Genomic DNA, 18186 nt, shown 5'->3' with positions numbered 1-18186 from the left:
TGTTTTTATTTATTTAGTAGTTATAACAGGAAAAAAAACATAAATAATCTGCATACCAGTTATCTAACAGAAACAGGGACCAGGCAGGATCCTGTTCAAACAGATTTACTAAAATGTAAACAACCTCCTGTGACCAGCATTGGCATCTGCCTGACTGGGTTTTAACAAACAATATTAAACAGAAAATCCAGCCTTAGATTTCTATCCAAGCAGTAAGACTACTCTGCAAGAAAGAGATAAATGGATGGATGGATGGGATGGATGGATGGATGGATGGAAGGATGGATGGATGGATGGAAGGATCGGATGGATGGATGGATGGATGGATGGATGGATGGATGGATGGATGGATGGATGGATGGACTGATGGATGGGATGGATGGAAGGATTGGATGGATGGATGGGATGGATGGATGGATGGAAGGATTGGATGGATGGATGGATGGATGTAGGTAGGCGAATGGACAGAGGTTGGTGGGAAGATGGATGGATGGATGGAGGAGGGAGGGGAGGACAGCTATTCTCCCTTGCAGAATCCATCCAGGCAGACAGGCAGAATTTATGGGAGCTGTCACTGGAGGACTGTCCTCTGCCCCCGCCCCCACGTTCCCTCCAGTGGGCCTGAACCCACGCGCTCTCTAATCCTAACTGCCAGGGTTGGCAACCTCATCCCTGCACATCACTGACTCTGGCCTTGTCTCTTACTGTTCACACCCTCACGTGCGCATGCGCACAAACTGGGCTTGGTTCTGCCTGCGGCCCGTGCTGGCCTCCTCCGCCTCCTGATCCCTGGTCCCTTGTCTCTCCTCCTCCACCGCCATTTACTGAGCAAGCACCTGCTGGGTGCCGGGCACCACAGTCGATGTGCTACCAACACCATCCCCATTATCCACGACCCACGAGAGACACTGTTCCCACTTTGCAGCTGCAGACGCACGGGGTGGGCGGTGGCAGGTGCTGGGTGCTAGGGGCTGACTCAGACCAGCACTGGATGTCCCTCCGCAGGAAACAGAACGAACACCGGGGACTTCCTATGTCACAGTCCTTGCGATGCTGAGGTCTCATGTGAGCATATTTGCATTTGAAAACGTGACTGCTGTCTTCCCAGAGGTCTCTGAAGAGCAGAGTGGCCTTCTCTAAAAAAAGAAGCCTTATATCTACAGTTAACTCTAAGTGCTAATTCGCTGAAAACATAAACTATTTCAAAATTTGTATTAATAGAACCCGCAAGAAAGTTAAAAAACATTTTATTAAAATGTTAAGGAAAAAATTATGCATACTTAAAAATCATTAAAAGTTCACATTAAAATGATAAAAACCCAATAATTTACACAATGATAAAATCTAAAGTGATGGGAATGCATAAAATACGTTCAGTTGGTCCTCTAAACAAAACCATCATAAACATGAGATCCGCAAGACACCATCGCTCCGGCACGCGCACGCGCACACCCGCCACCTCCCACAGTGACCTGCCACCGCTCAGTGAGGGAGCAGCTCAATCTACGATCCCGGGAGGACATCGTGCACTTAAAAGAAACTTACAATTCTTACGCCAATACTGTCTTCGACGATTCGAACAGATTGACATTGCAAAATTAGTTATTTCCATTCTGAATAACATTTCTATTTTGATTCTGAAAAATTCAATAATCGCTTGAATTTAAGAATATGCAAATGAAATTTATTCTGAGTTGAATCACAGATCTATAAAGTCACAGTTTTTCCCAGGAAATCACTCACTTCAAGGCGCAGAAAAGTACTGCAGCTCTCCCACTACGTCTGCAATGCTTTCCGTAGCTGGATCTTTAATCATTCGCTTTAAGTGGACGGGCCCTTAAACCTGAAAGAGAACCAGCATTTACGTCCCAAGTGAGACATCCTGTCTCACAGTGATGCATTTAATATTAAAAAGCACAGTTCAACCTACATGCCCACAACGCCATCTGGGTCTCCGTCACCAACGATAAGTTCATGGCAGCATTAAGTCCAAACTCTTGAACATGTGTAAAAACTCAAAACTGAACAGCCAAAGATTTAACAACATGGTCAGAGGAGGGAATGTTCTTGAGGTGACACAGGTGAACAAGGAGACAGGGCGTAATATGAGAGTCCCGGTGGTCCCCTCCGCAGCACTATGCGTGCAGGAGACGCTACGCATCAGCACGGTCACCTACGTGCTGGTAACTATTTTCAGACCGGCAGCAGCGAGGTTACACCATTACTTCTTTACGTGGCTGTAGTGAGTTTCCTCCACAACTCCAAACGGACAACATGCCGTCTCTGTCCGCTGAAACGTCCATTTTCTTTAGCACTCCAATAATTTACTTAGTGTATTAACTTTTACTTTTCTGGGCCTAATTTTCATACTGTAAACAGATGTATGGAGTGGATCTCCTCCCAGTTCTGATGCAAGCAACATGCAGAAAGGGACTATCTGTCTTTTTCACCACGTCCCTACGCATACAGAGGGCGTACTCTCCATACACGCTTATTTAGTAAGTGAGTTATCTGATGTCAGCAAACAGGCCCCAGGGCGTAAGGAAGCAGGTCTGTGGTCTCGGGGAAGGCAGACATTCTACAAATAACACGGAAGGAAAAGGTTGATGGGTCATCTAACAAATTTTTATGAGGTAGCCAGAACAGTTAGAAAATGGCAGAATGTTTTTCTCCTCATTTGGGTAGAATTGCCCGTTCTGCCAGTATTCTCCTTAAGAATAATCTGGCCAAGTCCCTTGTTGATAAGTTGACTGAAGCTGACTTCAATAGAAAATGGTCTAATGTGTGAATCTGTCTATACTGCGAGGGCAAACGCTATCTTCGTGAGAGCACTGAGCAGTAGTCAGAACTACATCATACAAAAGGGAAGGGGTCTCGGTCCCTTTTATCTGAGTTCCATGGACAGCTCTGGTCTGAACACGACTGAAGTTAGTTCACAGGAGTCTGTTACTGCTGTGTCACCTGAAAACTGTCATGAAAGATATTTTTCAAGTGAGGCCATTATTAGAAATGCGATTCCAGAAATCTTACCTTTGTAAATCATCCGAGGAGTGAGATCAACATTACAACCCCCATAAACTGAGTAAACAATAACAGTGGGGTGAAAAACGACCACACGTGCCATAAAGCAATGTTGAAGCTGAAAAGAAAAAAACAGGAAACACGCGGTTGACAGTTCCAGCTGTGATCTACACGTGCATGTTCTTTTTTTTTAATTTATTTTTTCGGCGAGGCAGCCCTTGGTTAACCTCACAGATTGCAAGGACCTTGTCAGCTTACAATCCCTTATTTTTTATTTTTTACGCCTACAGCACCTAGTCTTCCTAGGTGGTCTCTCTTAACCAAGTATTAACCAGGCCTGACCCTGCTTAGCTTCCGAGATCAGATGGGATCGGGCTCGTTCAGGGTGGCGTGGCCGCAGACTACATGTACACATTCTATTGTAAAATCTAGATGTGAAGGACTCACTTTCACTCAGTTTGAGACGGTTCATTCAGCTATATACAAAAATAAACGTTGCTGGGTGAATGAATATACATATCTATATGCGTGTGTATATACATACATATATATGTGGTTTCTACATGTATATAGTTTATATATATGGGGGGGGGGATATTTTCTCTCTCTCAGAGACGTGATTTAGCCAATATTGGAAATGTGACAATCTCTTCGAAAAGCACTTGGAACTGGAATCACTGCAGGTCTTCTGATGAGAGCCGACTTAACAGAAACTTCAATCTCTAAAGTGAGTGTCTGCAATGGAACAGGAATGGAAGTGGCGACGGCCTGCTTTCACTCTCTCTCACACACTACCAAACTTTCATAGTAAAAAGATGGTTAAAAGCATTTTGCTATTTAAAACAGAATAAAAAAGTTGCTATTAAATTTTCCATCGAGAAAAACACTATTTCTGTCACCAAGGTAAGAATAAAACACATTCCAAGTGCAACTCATTTTTATGGACTGAATTCACAAGAGTAGAAGTTAATTAGGGGAAACTACAGTCAATGAAATGCTTCAGATAGCTACGGATTTTAATGTATAATATTTTGATAAGCAGAACTTTAAAATAGCTATAATTATACTCTTCTGAAAAATAAAATAACATTTCTTGGGGTGATGTACACTACCACACCTGTCTACCCACATCCCTGAAGGGTTAACAATAACCAGGTCACAACGTCACATACACCAGACATCTGTACCTTTCAACTGCAGAAAATAAATCATCAAAAAGCATACATTTAAACTAAGTACAAAAGCATGTGCTTTTTCCAAAATCAAATTCACTTAATATAAAGGAAAAAAATTAATGGGCTAAAAATCTATAAAGAGCAGAGTTTCTCTCTGGCTGGCAGGCTCCTGGGATTTGTTTCCTTTTTCAGTAATTAACAGATTTTTCTTCAGTAACCAAGTATACTTTTATAAACATTAAAAAAAAATTGGTGTTTTTTCATTGAAAACCTATTCACTTATGAAGAACTTGGCATTGTTTGTAACAACAAAAGAATGAAAACACGGGAGCCCGACACAAACACGGGGGAGCCGGTGAAACAGCCCACGGCCTGTCCACGCCGCGGGAACCATGTAACCAGCTACGGGTAACCAGCTACATGGACAAGGCGCGTCTACACGCACCCACGTGGAAGACCTCCAAGCTACACGGCTCCGTTAAAGAGAAAAAACAGTGAGCAATCCACCGTACACCAGACTGGCCACTCGCTGCATTGAGGCTGGAGGTGCGCGTACCCTGTGAGCCAACTGCGCTCTTCTAGCGATAAATATACACGCCCATGCGCGTGCGTGTGTGTGTGTACACACACCCCCAACAGAAACACACGCAGGCTCACAAGAGACAGAGACTCCAGTGTTCTTAACAGCAACACTGATAACACCAAACGAGAGACGAGCCAAGTGCTATCGACAGTCGACCAGACTGGGATTCGGTAACGGGCCGGAAGGCTGAACGGTAAACCACCGTGACGCACAACAATACGGAGGAATCACACAGAACGCTGCAGGTAAACAGCCAAATGTAAAAGCAAACACACTGTACGAGTCCATCTCTACAGTTAAAAAACAGACGAGAGGAGAGATGCGAAAGCAAGCAGTTACATAAAGGTCGGGCCAGCGTTATCTGTGGGCAGGAAGGGCAGTGCGGTGACTACGGGGAGGCATGAAAGGGACCGATCACCAGATGATGGCGCAGGTCTCTTTCCCGACCTGGGTGGGATTTGCGTCAATGCTCATTTCATAATAATTCATTCAGTGGTACGATTTAGTTTTTTCTGCCTTCTGTATGTATTATTTTACAATGAAAATGATTTAAAAAGCAAAGCGCAGACGATACCTAGTGTGTCCCCATGTGTTTTAAATAACTAAATATATAACTAAACATATTACTGAAAAAGGAATCAGAGACTAGAAATGACAGGGACACTATTTCCCCGTTATTCCTTTCTTTCCTTGTGAATTGTGCACCATGTACGTCAGTACCTGATCGACAAAGTTTTTATTCCTAGTCACTTCAGAGTGAACTTACCAAATGCCCGCTACGATAAAGGCGGCGGTTGTAATGGGTATCAAGGCTGGATACCTGACGTCGTAATCCCCAATTCCGTGATACCACTCCAGATAGAGGATGCAGTAAAGCGCGATGGACAGGCTGACGAGCAACAAGGCCCCACCGAAGAGAAACCAACTGCAGAGACAAAAACGGTGTCAGGGCTGACGGCGCCTAGCAAACCAGCAGCTGTCTTCCAAGTTTTCGCTGACGGCCTAAAGACTATCAACTAGAATGGGGACGCAAAGGGACCCCCGTTCCTTAATCTCGGCTTTCGGAAAGTCTCGACCTAATGGGGTGAGAAAGGATGAGACTGAGACATATGAAAGGATGAAAAAGTTAAGACTTTAACGACACGCATTCATATGGACTTTCGTAAACCAACCAACCGAGAAAGAACCCTGGGTACGGCAATGCATCTTCTTTAAAAATGCAGGAAAGAGAGCTTTCCGCGCGCCCCTGAAGCTGTGAGTGTGGAACAGAGGTGCCTCCGACGCCACCCAGCTAAGACAGGGTTTCTCAGACCGCTGAAATCCGTTTGCAAGACGGTGAGTTCGAACTGCCCCTCATCGACGATTTCTAAGTGGGCCCCTCACACTTCTGGAGCTCCAGCCCTCCACGGGGCGGGGTCTCTGCGTCACTTCTGCTTCTATCTGAGACCTGACTCCGAGTGTGAGGCAACCCGTCAGCCCCCTCGTGCCAGCCCACCGGTCACAGGGGGTCAGTGTGGGGGAACAAAGTCCCTTTTCCAGCCTCCCCACCGACCCAATGGCCCCCTTTATCTTTTGCTTCTGCGTGGGGGGAGCACTGGCACTCCATGTACAAGACAGAGGGGACACGGACGGCAGGAACGGTCGAGTGGGCTTGCAAGCACGCAAGGTTCCAGATCCCCCGATGGCATTTTACGAGGATGCGGCTCTGCGATTCAGAACTACGAGGCAGCGCGCGCCGCGGTGAGGGGCCGCCCTCCAATCCCGTGTGTCTGCGTTTGCCTCCGGCACGACTGCCTTCGTGGCCGGGCACGGCGTGGGCACGGGGTGCCCTCCGCACGCCTCTGAAACCCTGACAGCTGAGGGCGAAATCATCCCGAGCGTGCTTCTCACGCAGCTGGCCCCCAACGGCGATGTCATCTCTGGGAAGATATTTCCACGCTCCTTTCTGGGGCTCTTCTGCTCAAGGGCATTCTCAGCAGGCGCGACATCACCGCCAAAGTGAAGGACACACTTTTGTAGGTATAAAGCACAGATACATGAAGCACACAAGGGGGCGACTAGGGAAAGCGTCCCCCTTCCAATTGTATAAACAGATTCCCCTGTACCGGCCTCCCCTGCCTGCGTGTGCTTTCGCTCCCGAGTCCCCTTCTAGCCACCACCGCTCCCCCTAAAGGCCTCCGGAGAAACTGTGTGTCCCCTTGTGATAATGCAGGGTCCAACAGTTCCGCCTGCCCTGCTGGTGCTTCCAAACGATGCTGCTGGAATGCCAGCTCTGACGTTCACCAACATCTTTCCCTCCCTCTTCTATTATCTGGGGGCCTTCAGAACACTCTCCAGTGCTCGCGGAGGGATATGGGGTGTGAGTCACAACTTTCTCCTCCGTGTCAACTCCTGAGATAAACTAGTGACCTTCGCCTCAACTTTAATTCAATCGCCACCTGTAGTTACCTTGTTAGCTGTAACTACTGTTGGAAAACAAACTGAGACCCTACTGTCACCCGCCGGTGACCATTCCCTCCTCCCAGCACTCCTGCGCTTTATCCTCACAAAGACGTTCGGTCTTGCTCCCTCCACGATTTACAAGTGGATCGGCTTGTTCTCTAATTTACTCCCTTTCCCATCCTACGACACATTAGTGCTGAGAAGGCAGAATGAAATAACCTCCGGCCTCATCCGCTCTGCTGTACACAGCCAGAGCATGCATTCTCTCTCATCTTTGTTATCACCAGCACCCAACATACTGCCTGGCAGAGAGTAGGTGCCTAGTAAACATTTGAAAAATTCAACAGACGAAACATAACACGAAGACTAAGACAAGGTGTTTAACTTATGAAGCAGTAACATTCTCTTACCTACTAGTGTGAAAGTTTTCTTTAATAGTTTTAAAGAAATCAACATAATAGGTCACAGCAATGGATGCCAATATCCAGAATCCAGAATGGATATTAAGTCTTGGAAGAGGCTGCTCCTTTTGCTCAACGGCTGTAATGGTTTCTGTAAGTAAGGGAGATTTCGACTGATTAAACTGCCATAGTTTGAGGAAAAATTACATGCCATTTTAAGCCAAATGAAATAATATCCTAGTGTTTTCTAAGAACCAGATTCTCTCCCATTGTAGCACCGATTTCTTCTACAAAACCGTCAAAAGATTATATTTGCAGAAATAATTACCAGGAACCCACTATAAAACATGTCCAATATAGTCAACTTCTTAACTCTAAATGAATTTTGAAATCAAATTTACATATTCAGAAAGATTGATGCCATCTGTTAGTGTAGAGATTTTAATATTATGTTTCATATTTCATCTAGGAAAGTAATTAGTCCTATTAGGAAAAATGCAAAAAAAAAAAAAAAGGCAAATATTAGCGTACAAAATAGACTTGTGATTTCCAAAAATACTACTTATAATTATTTCTTTTAATTATTTTAAACAACCTTTTGAGGCCGCTCAAAAGCATAAATGGCACACTGCAGGTCTAATCCTAGCACAGATATCTAGACAGGTGACGTTCCAGTCAAATTTCTTCCATCTGGGACCCAACCTGAAAGAATAGGTGACTGGGATTGGATCAAATGAGTTCCTTCTGACAAGTTCCCCAGGTGACTGACAGGCCCGCTCTCTGGGTTCATGTGAGAGCCACCAGTATATATCTGAGGTTCTCGACATTTGGAATTCCTAAGAAGCTTGTTCCTAATATAAGTTCTTGGATGTAATATCTTCAAAATTTATAAACGAGCATGCCTGAGCACTGTTTTCTTCTGTTTTTTTAAATTTCCCATTAGTTTCAGGTATACGTACAACGGTTAGACATTTATGTAATTTATGAAGTCATCCCTCCATTACTCTAGCACCCACCTGGCACTACGCACAGGCGTTACAGTGATATTCACCACAGTCCCTATGTCGTACTCCACATCCTGTGACTGTCGCGTAACTACTAATTTGTGCGTCTTCATCCGTTCACCTTTTTCACTCAGGCCCTCAACCTCCCACCGCTCTGGCAACTTGTGCTTATTTTTAAAAGGTAATAAATGCACGAGCTTTACAACATACAGGATTAAGAGACAGAAAATGAAATCCATTTCTCCCAGTCCGCCTGCCCAGAAGCAAATGCCAATTTCGACTTTTATGGAATTCTTCTATATGCCATGCACCTCCAGAAAAACACACGTCAGATCTTTTCTGGTTTGTACCCAAATGGTGGTATATCATACGTCGTTCTGTGCCTCCCTCTGAAAATCATCCACATCGGTAGATAAAAGTCAGCCAGGTGTGTCGTGCGCAGATCCATGCTAATGTGTTTAGCCGGATTTCCGCTGACGGGAAATTGGATGTCATTACAAGCGAGGTGAAACACCTGGCCCCTGTGTACCGGTGGGTTGGTTCTCAGAATTAGAACCGGTGGCTGTTACCAAACAGGTGTTAGACCGGCGTTGCCGGGAATACTAAAACGCAGCCGTAGGTGAACACGCGCAGGGCTACGTGATCTCCAAGGATCTTTAAAGGCACTAAATACCCGACTTGCAAAACAACTTGGTTTAAGCCCTGAGGAACGAAACGCGATCCCTCCCGGAGGGGCAGGGCTGCGGGCCTCGCCTCCGGGCACCTCGGCGCGGCTCGGAGCGCGCCCGGGAGAGCGCCTCACCCGGCCTGGCGTGGCCCTCGCCGTCCGGCGAGGTCTTGGCGTCCGACGAGAACGGGTATCGCCTCCGGAGATGCTCGCGGGCCCGCAGGGCATCCATCTCGACGCTCCCGAGAACCGAGGCGGAAGTGACGTCAAGCCTACCGGAACTTCCGGCAGCGGCTTCCGGGTGGAAGGGTCACTCTTTAGCTGAGGGGTGGAGACCGTAGTGTCTTGCAGGTTTTAATTGGTGAGAATCTGGGGCGGAGTTGGTGTCGCCACCTCCGCGCGCTCGAGTCCGCAACCCTGTCTTGGATTTGAAAACACTGATCCTCTCCTGGCCGAGATTGTCCCATTTTCTTTTGAAGGACCGAGCTTTCGGGTCCCGCTAAAGGCGTGCCGGGCGGGGAGGCGCGGCGAGACTTTGAAAGGGCCGAGAGCGAACCTCGGAAGAGGAGAGGGCCGCCGGGCCAGGCCTGGCACTGACCACGTGGGTGGACTTGGGCAAGAGAAGCCTCTCCGGGCCTGTTCCCTCCGGGAATACACGTGCCTCGTGTTTGCTGTGGGGTTCAAAGGCGAAGCACCGGTATGTTCATGTTAATCCCCGCTTTCTAACTTCTGAAAAGTTGTCCCAGCTGGGAACGTGGGAGCTAAATTTGTATTTTCCCAGAAAACTGCCATTTCCCATCACTCAGGCTCAAACCGGAAAAGACTGTATCACGAATTCACAAGTTTTTCTCCATCGAGAAACCTATTTATTACTCTCCTACCCACTTCCTACAGCGTCATGTTTGAGAAGCTTTGTGCTTAACCATCGAAGCGTTCCCTGAGCACCTACTCATTGTTAGGAACCGTTAGACTCCATGCTAGGCAGTGGAGATAAATGAGACATGACCTTACACTTGAGCTCCTGGACCAAAACAAGACCACAGAGACAGACTACCATGTGTTGCAGTACTTATAAATGTACGGAAGCAGTTCATGAAAGTCGACAAACATTTTCTGAGCAGCTAAAACTCTGAGAAAAGAGGTAAATTAGAATCTAGTGGAGAAGATTTCAATACAATGCCATGCTAGAAACTCTGTACATGAGGTTATGCGAGGACCAAATGAAAGACAGGGTATTCTTCTGGTGGGGGGGTGGGGGGTGGGGAGAGACAGGAAAAGCAGCTTCAGGTGTGCCACCCAGGAAGCAAAATTTGAATTAGTTGGATCGCTTTTACGTCTTTTATTTGTCTTGGATATTTATAGAAGAAATGTAATAAGAAATCAAGAAAAGAATGTGAAATTTCTGCTGGTTTATTTCTGTTATTTCTTCAGCCTTTCTAGCAAACGCAGTGGAGCAAAGGACTAACAGCTGGGTGGATCATGTGGCCTTCCTACACAATACCTCCTCTTTCCTGCGGTCTCCTAAAGAACCAGGGTTCCACTGTTCGAAGCCAGCTGGGGTCTCTGCTCTTTCTTCTCCCTTGTACAGGGTTAGAAGCCTTGTTAACAGGAAGTGAATTTCTCCTATCAAATACAGTCTTCTGTTCATTGTCTCCTTGCAAAAAGGTCAGTGCCGGGTCTCCCTCGTAACCGAATATTCCCGAGAGCATCGCAGCAATTCCAGGGTTTCCATATGTAGTATGTTCAGGTCAGATCCGGTTTCCCCTTTGGTGGTTTCGGGCCTTTGTGTTTGGTCTGAACTCCTTTCAGCTTTTTCCTCCCGATATTTTCCAAGGCACTGCTTGCACACCATATTGCTGATACTTAAAAGCAGGCTGGAAAACATCCAGTATGTAATGACCACATCTTCATTGTTGGAGCCCATTACATAAGTTCTTCAGTGCGTGCACTGTGTACCTTACTGGTGGATATGTGATATCAGTGTGTTGCCAACCAAGAGATTTTCCTTTGCGGTGTAGATTACCAGTGGGGAAGAATGAATTTGACTATGACCTTTGCCGGCTTGCCCTTAACAACATGGTTAAGTCCAGAGTGTTTATAGACTACTGAATCCCGCCTCCATCACTCTGGGTCCCTGGGCAAGTTATTCATTGTTCTGAGTATGCATTTACTCATCCACGGCACAGCAGGTACCGGAGTGAAGGTAAACGTATACCGATTGCTTGGCACGTGGTATTCCTTCAAGCACTGGTAGTTACTGCTCATTACTACTGAACCCGGCCTGCCAGGCTCCCAGATTTGGCTCCTACTCACCTCCTGATCAGCTATTCCCTCATCCACTAGTTACTCTTTGTTGTAATTTCCCTTTTGCCTGTTCTCTCCCCAATTGATGGGGGCAGCCACTATGTCTTGGTAGCTCCCCAGTGCCTTGCATACACCTGGTATATAGCAGGAATTCCATTACCCGGTTTTCACTTTGGCCCTTGATCCCAATTTACTGGCCGTTGGTGTGGACATATGTCTGCCCAGCATCCCTTCCTTTGAGAATCCACTTTTCCTCCTTTCTGCAGTAGTCCTGCAGCATCGTCAGGAGGCTAAGAGAGGGCACGTGGCCCAAACCACATCTGCAGTCCCCAGGACTTAGGCTGGGGCCATTGGGAAGACCTTCTCTGTTTGTATGGTGAGCTGTGAGGTCGTGTGGGCTTGAGGCTGCCACCACGGAGACACATGGAGGGGGCCCACCTAGGAAGGAAGCTCTAAGATGCAAGCCAAGGGCCCTGGTAGTGTTGTCCCAAGTTCTGAATCCAGCCAGGCCCTAGTTCACCTGGTTAAGAACACGTGTTCTGGAGCCAGCTGCCCGGCTGGCTGTCCTTACTGGTTCTGTCATTACTGACTGTTTCGGCCTTGGGCAAGCCACTCATCCTCTCCTTTGCCTTCATTGCCTCACTTGAAATATGGGGTTAAGAACAGTACCTACCTCACTGGATTGGGTGGAGATTAAGAGTATTAATACATGCAAGGCCCTTAGAACGGTACCTGACCCATCGAAAGCCCCTCGATAAGCCTTAACTGTTGTTATTATGTGGTATTGAGATGTCACAGATTTCTTAGTCCCCCCGTCAAAAATATTCCTTTTTAAAAATGATTGCTAATTTGAGTTGTTCTTTGTTACGTGCAACCCTGAGGCCAGGCCAACACAGCCCCGTTCCCTCATCATGCCATGCAGTTGCCCCCGTGGCCCCCCGTGGGACTATGACTCCACGTATCAGTTCATACGTGTAAAGAGAAACACCTGACACATGAAAAGTGCTCGTAAATGTTATATCTCACCTGGGATACCACCCTTCACTCCAAGAAGAAAGCCATTTTTTTAAAAAACCTCCCCTTAATTACATAAATAATACCTGTCTCTCTACACAACTCTGTTTCCCTGATGAAAGCTATGGGATTGGAATTGCTACGTCAAAAGGCGTGGACATTTTAAAGGCTTTCGATCCATCTTTCACACTGGTTCCAGAAGAGGTGCGCTGTTCTTTACGATCCCTCCAGCAGTGGGCGGGGGAGACCATAACAGGCGCACCCACTGGCTTTATCACTCTGGTCAGTTCTTCCCAACTGATCATGGGAGTTTGGGGAATAATCTGCCATTTTAATGTTCTCAAATTAGAACAAAACAAAAAAAACAAAAGTGGGGGAGTGAAAACACTAGCCTTTCAAGATTAGCTACAGAGAGCAGAGCACCTGGGGGGTGGGCGTGGTAAGGACAGCCACATCAGGAATCACGCACCACGGCTCCGACACAGACCTAAAGAGACCTGATACGAGGGACCTCAGCCCCGGCAAGGAGGGCCCTCGGAGTACAAGACTGCTGTCATGGCAGCGTTCCAGAACCACGGGCGCTCCTTACAGACCCACGGTTCTCCAGCTGGTTGAAATACTGTGCCAGGTGGTTTTGTGGGACATGAAATGCAGGTAAATTAAGCGAAAAATAACCAAGTGCTCTAAAAGTGTATGCCAACTGTCGTAACATCTAAAAACTGGAATTGTGTGGGAACAAGTGCCAAGAGGCTTAAGAAAGTTTATGCGGGACACCTTAAATTTGAGAAAATTCGTTACCTTAACCGAAACCTAGCGGAGAGATCGTCGACTGAATTTTAGCCGTAAAATACCTCTGTTCAGGGTCACTGCTGGAGCAGGGCTCTCCAAGGTTCCCATCGGTGTCCTGGTGCAAACTTGGTGGTGGATCCCAAGAGCCACACTGTTGGAAACTACCCAGAAGAACAGAGTCTTTACTTCCTTTGATCTACGATGGAGAAACCCAATCTGTGGGCGACCTCTGGCCTCAGCAGAAGTCAGCGTGGGGTCGCCAGGCAGGCAGAGCCACAGAGGCGGTGTTCTGCAGCTCACCATACCCACCCTGCGGCCAAAGCAAGACCTGACCCTCGCAGAAGTCCGACCTCTCAACTCTGAGCAACGCACGTATTCACCCAGCAATTACCATTTAAGTCACCAAAGGGGCCGTTTAATCACTTGTATCAAGGGGAATACATGAAAGCTTCCCTGGACCCCCTAACAAACAAAAAAAAGCTAAACCAGCCTTTGCAGTAAAGAGAGCTGCCCTTTTTACCACCTGTTTCTCAGAAACCTTCACTGTTTTGTAGCCAAAACGGAAGGGCCAAGTCCAAATTACAGAAGCTGGAAAGTCTCATGATAAGTGAGCTGAGAAAGATCTTGAGTTTCTTTAGGTGTTGAAAGGGCAGTGGTAGAGTGTCTGAATGCCGTTTGTTAAGCTACAGGCTGACAAATGACACCAGGGAGCTAGGAGAATCAGTTTTCAGGAGTCGGATAACGATCTAAGATACACTGCCAATAGCGTTCACTACTGGAGATGAATTGGATAAAACCACTGATTTCTTAAACTTTCCTTATCAACTGCAGAAGTGCTACCTAAAAGACAACGATCTATACCAGAGGCTGCTCCGCCCGCCCCTCCCACCCCCCAAGCCAAGACCTAGAAATCCATTTTGGAAAACAGGTACTTACAGGCTAGTGAGATTATAAATTGTTTTAATAGGACCTGGTCAGCTCAAGTTTTCATTTTCAAAGAGAAATGACACGCTTAGAAGAATGAGAGCTTTTCAAAGATATTCATTCATAATCTACAGACCTGTGAAAATGCCGTTCGTCTGGGCTTTGATTATTAGCTTTCTCTCATAAGCGCCCTGCGGGGTGCGTGGGAACAGGGGGCAAGGACGGGGTCTCTGCAAGCCTTTCCTCAGCGAGGCCACCTTACCTCACACAGCAGCAAGCCACCGTACCCGCCCGAACCAAAGCTGACCTGGGGAAGTTGAGTGATTCCACAGTTTTTAAACTACCTCCGCACGCACGCCCCTCTGCCATGAGCCTGCATCGCAGCCGGTCAGAGGGAAGGTGGCCCTGGGTGCATCCCGCGTGGCCTCCCGCTATGTTCTGAGCCTCGGCTTCCTCATCAGACTGCAAAGTGCCCGTGTGCCGGACACTGAGGACCCCAGCCCACGACAGCCACACACGTTCATGTTTTCGAGAGCAAGACGGCCCCACCTCTCCCAATCCTGCTCGTAAGCAGCGTCGCAGGAAATGGCCAGTGCGCCGCTGCCGAATGCCACGAGTGCCAGAAAGGGAGGTATTGGCTGAGAAAAACCGTCAGTGTGTCTCCAGCAGGTTTGGGGAAACCCGCGTGCCAGACCCATGACGCCGGTGTGGGGGCAGGCAGGACACAGTGGGATTCGAGCTTCCACTCAGCTTGCATACGGTGATGCTGTAGAGCTTGCCGCGGATGGCATCGGATGGGTTTCTGAAGTCCCTGGCGCACCAGCGTCGTGTGTTCTCGCCCAGGTCAGGCGGGCAGTGTGCGGGGCCCTGCAGCCAGACCCCAGGGGCGACTGCCAGCACGGAGCCCCCCACCCCCACCCCCTCCAGCCACATGGTTTCCAGTGAGGAGAGCTGTCCGTGCCCGACCACCAGCCGCCACTGCCAGCCTCGCTTCAATGAGAGGCCACCTCCTCCAGCCCCGACGCTCGGGGCTCCACTGACATCCCCGAGCAGCCCACCCTGTTTCCTGAGAACCTTGGGTAACGGCCGACGGGGATGATAGAAGTGAGGACTCTGTTTCAGTAAGTTTTAATTTTGTCATATTTGCCAAACTTTGCCTTAAATGAATCACAGTAAAACTGACAGAAAGGTCAACACAAATCTTGACATATTGTGGTGCTCGGACATGAGTGTGACTCAGGGAGCAGTGTGACCCCGACTCTGCACCGAGGGGACGGGGGAGCACGCTGGAGCAGGAAGATGTCCTGACTCAAGTCACAGCTGGGCTCCGCTTTCGTCCCCGATCGAGTGTGCGGTCTGGGCCAAGCCTCTCCACCCCACTTTCCCGTTGCTTTTCAGATTGTCCGACGTTTCTCATGGCTCAAATACGGTTGGTTACTGAGAACAGTGACGACGGTGGCAGCCACCACCGAACGAACATCTGCCGGGTTCTGGGTGCAGCGCTGGCACTTCACAGATGACAACCGAGAGAGACCTTGTTATCCCGTTGACCAGATGAAACGAGCAAGGGTCAGATTAACCATTAACGGCCCAAGCCAGGGCCTGACTCCAGCCCGGCTCTAAAGCCTAGGGCCTCATGCGTCCCGACACAGTGTCACTGAGTGCCATTGCTACAGAGCAGCACATCTCCAAAGCAGAACCCAACACAGTGCTGCCCAACTCAGCTGGCCAGGCCGGGGGAGAAGCTGGCTCCTCGGCTCATCCGGGAACTGAGGCTCTGAGGGCGTGTCTGCCCTTTAGCCCCTGCTCCTGTCAGTGCCCCCCTCCCCCCACCCTTTCACACCCTGTCGCATGTCTCATTCTTGCTTCCTCTCCATCTGAGGTGCTGACAATATTAGCTAACGCTGGGTGAAAGGGTGGTTCAGCTATTACCCGACTTGGGGGCAAAACCTGTTCAATATGAACACGGCAGCACTCGGCTCCCCTCCCGCAGGGAACGAGGATGGAGAACCGCATCTCCGCAAGCAGCTCAGCCCCACCACAGACGGAACAGCAGCAGCTAAACAGCGGACTCGGTCTCCAGTGAGCGGGTCCCTGGGCCTTGTCCCAGGCCACACCCCTAATCTAGTCACTACAAGTCTTTAGCTGAAGACAGGCTGGGCCACCCCTTAGGCTTCTGAAGAGCAGAACTTCTGCCTGGGTGAGGACTGACACACACACACTGCTGTCGCCACCGTTCCAGCAGAAACTACCGCAACTCACGTGCACATTTAACGAAGCGAAAAACCCACCCACGAAAATCTCAAGTTGAAAATGGATAGAAATGATGTGGTTAAAACTTTTAGTTTAACCAAAGGAGTTTTTTTTTTTGACTTGTCACATTTAAAAATATTTTCCACATGAATATTTTTTAAGGACACATAATTATGTTCCCCATCACAAATTTAGAATTTTCGACAATATATTTTATTTTCTCATAAAAGTTCTACCAAAATATATATTTTTTCTTAACTTAAAAATACAGCTTTGGAAAACAAAATTTGAGTTATTATAATTCACCACGTTTTACAAACAGTGAAAGGAAAAATTCAACAAAATGGATTCAGTTTATAAATATAAAAATGTTCATTTCACAAGCTTGGCTTTGCCCTTTAGTAACTTAAAGGTGGGGTTCTTGCTGAGTTTCTTGTTAAAGATGACCAGGAGCTCCTCTTCGGATTTGTGGTGTTCATCTGTCACAGCATAATACTGAGCTAAAACCTTCACAAAGAAAAACAACTGTCAAATGGGTGTATCAGCCCTGAAGACTTACCTAAAATGTTCTTTCTTTCATCCAAAAGCAGGGCAACAGGAAAACATAAAAGACACCCAGGTGCTGGTCAGGCAGGTGTGTTCTGCTTGTGAGCACGTTGCTGCATGTGTGTCGTCGTCGGGTGGGGAGAAAGGGGTGAAGGGATGAAGTACAAAGCGGTAACTGGGAGGGGGTCACGGGGTTGGGGGCACGCACAGGGAATGCAGTCAGCAGTACCATAATGGCTGCGTGTAGAGCCGGATGGGTGACGGAGTAATCGGGCGCGGGGGAGGGAGTCATTTCATAAACTATCTAAATGTCTAACCAATGTACCGTATACTTGAAACTAATAATAAAATAAAATGCTAAAAAAAGTTAAAAAACAGAAAGAAAAGAAACTGTTGCTTTGGAATAATCAGAAGATAGCAAAATATCTAGAACAGTAACTTTCGAATAAGGACCTGATGGGATTTGGCCCCACCCCCTCCCATAGCTCGGAGGGGCTGCTGGGGAAATGAAGACACATGCGCAGAGTACTTTAGATTAAGAAAAAACAAATCTGGGGGTCGGTGAAAAAAGCGGAAGGGATTAAGAAGTACAAATGGGTAGTTACAAAATAGTCATGGAGGTAAAGTACAGCATACGGAATATAACCAATATTATTATAATAACTGTATGGTGTCAGAGGAGCATTAGATTTATTGGGGTGATCACCTTGTGAGTTATATGTCTAATCACTATGTTGTACACCTGAAACGAATATAATATTGTGTACCAACTATAACTGAAAAAGTATTATTTAAAACAAATAGAAAAAAAATTTGTACATTTTAAAATAAAGAACCAGTTCTCCCGGCTTATATACTTAGGTTCACGGGCCATACCTTTTTCCTTAGCTTCTTGATTGCTATTTCATTGTCCGGGGCCTGTTTCAGAATTGCTTTAATGGTTCCCTTCCAGTTGAATTTACCTACCGTATAAAGAATAATATGCAAAACATTTTGTTGTACTACCAGAAGACTGAAGGAAGGATTTCTGCAGTATCTACTTGCTACCTGCGAATGAACTAAT

At 47.3% G+C, this 18186-nt stretch overlaps 2 protein-coding genes and 1 pseudogene across 2 annotated transcripts in view; all 3 read right to left on the bottom strand.

Annotated features, from left to right (window-relative positions):
- Positions 1-1662: 1662 nt before the first annotated feature.
- On the bottom strand, positions 1663-9584 carry TMEM128 (transmembrane protein 128). The gene is made up of 5 exons (XM_011374663.2): positions 9429-9584; positions 7632-7773; positions 5546-5704; positions 3031-3139; positions 1663-1843 (listed from the first exon to the last, which is right to left on the bottom strand). Exons 1-4 carry the CDS (start codon positions 9523-9525, stop codon positions 3040-3042), a joined length of 498 nt encoding a protein of 165 aa, XP_011372965.1. The 5' UTR covers positions 9526-9584; the 3' UTR covers positions 1663-1843; positions 3031-3039.
- On the bottom strand, positions 3303-3423 carry LOC111729223 (annotated as a pseudogene).
- A 7183-nt stretch (positions 9585-16767) lies between the features above and the next one.
- LYAR (Ly1 antibody reactive) overlaps positions 16768-18186 on the bottom strand; it is a 20158-nt gene continuing 18739 nt past the window's right edge. The window contains exon 10 of the mRNA XM_011374662.2: positions 16768-17084. Coding sequence (XP_011372964.1) covers positions 16950-17084 — 135 coding nt within the window. The 3' untranslated portion in view covers positions 16768-16949. The remainder of the gene's footprint in view (positions 17085-18186) is intronic.

This window comes from Pteropus vampyrus, unplaced genomic scaffold (assembly GCF_000151845.1).
Source record: "Pteropus vampyrus isolate Shadow unplaced genomic scaffold, Pvam_2.0 Scaffold252, whole genome shotgun sequence".
NCBI lineage: Eukaryota > Metazoa > Chordata > Mammalia > Chiroptera > Pteropodidae > Pteropus > Pteropus vampyrus.
This window is presented reverse-complemented; position numbering and strand designations above follow the sequence as displayed.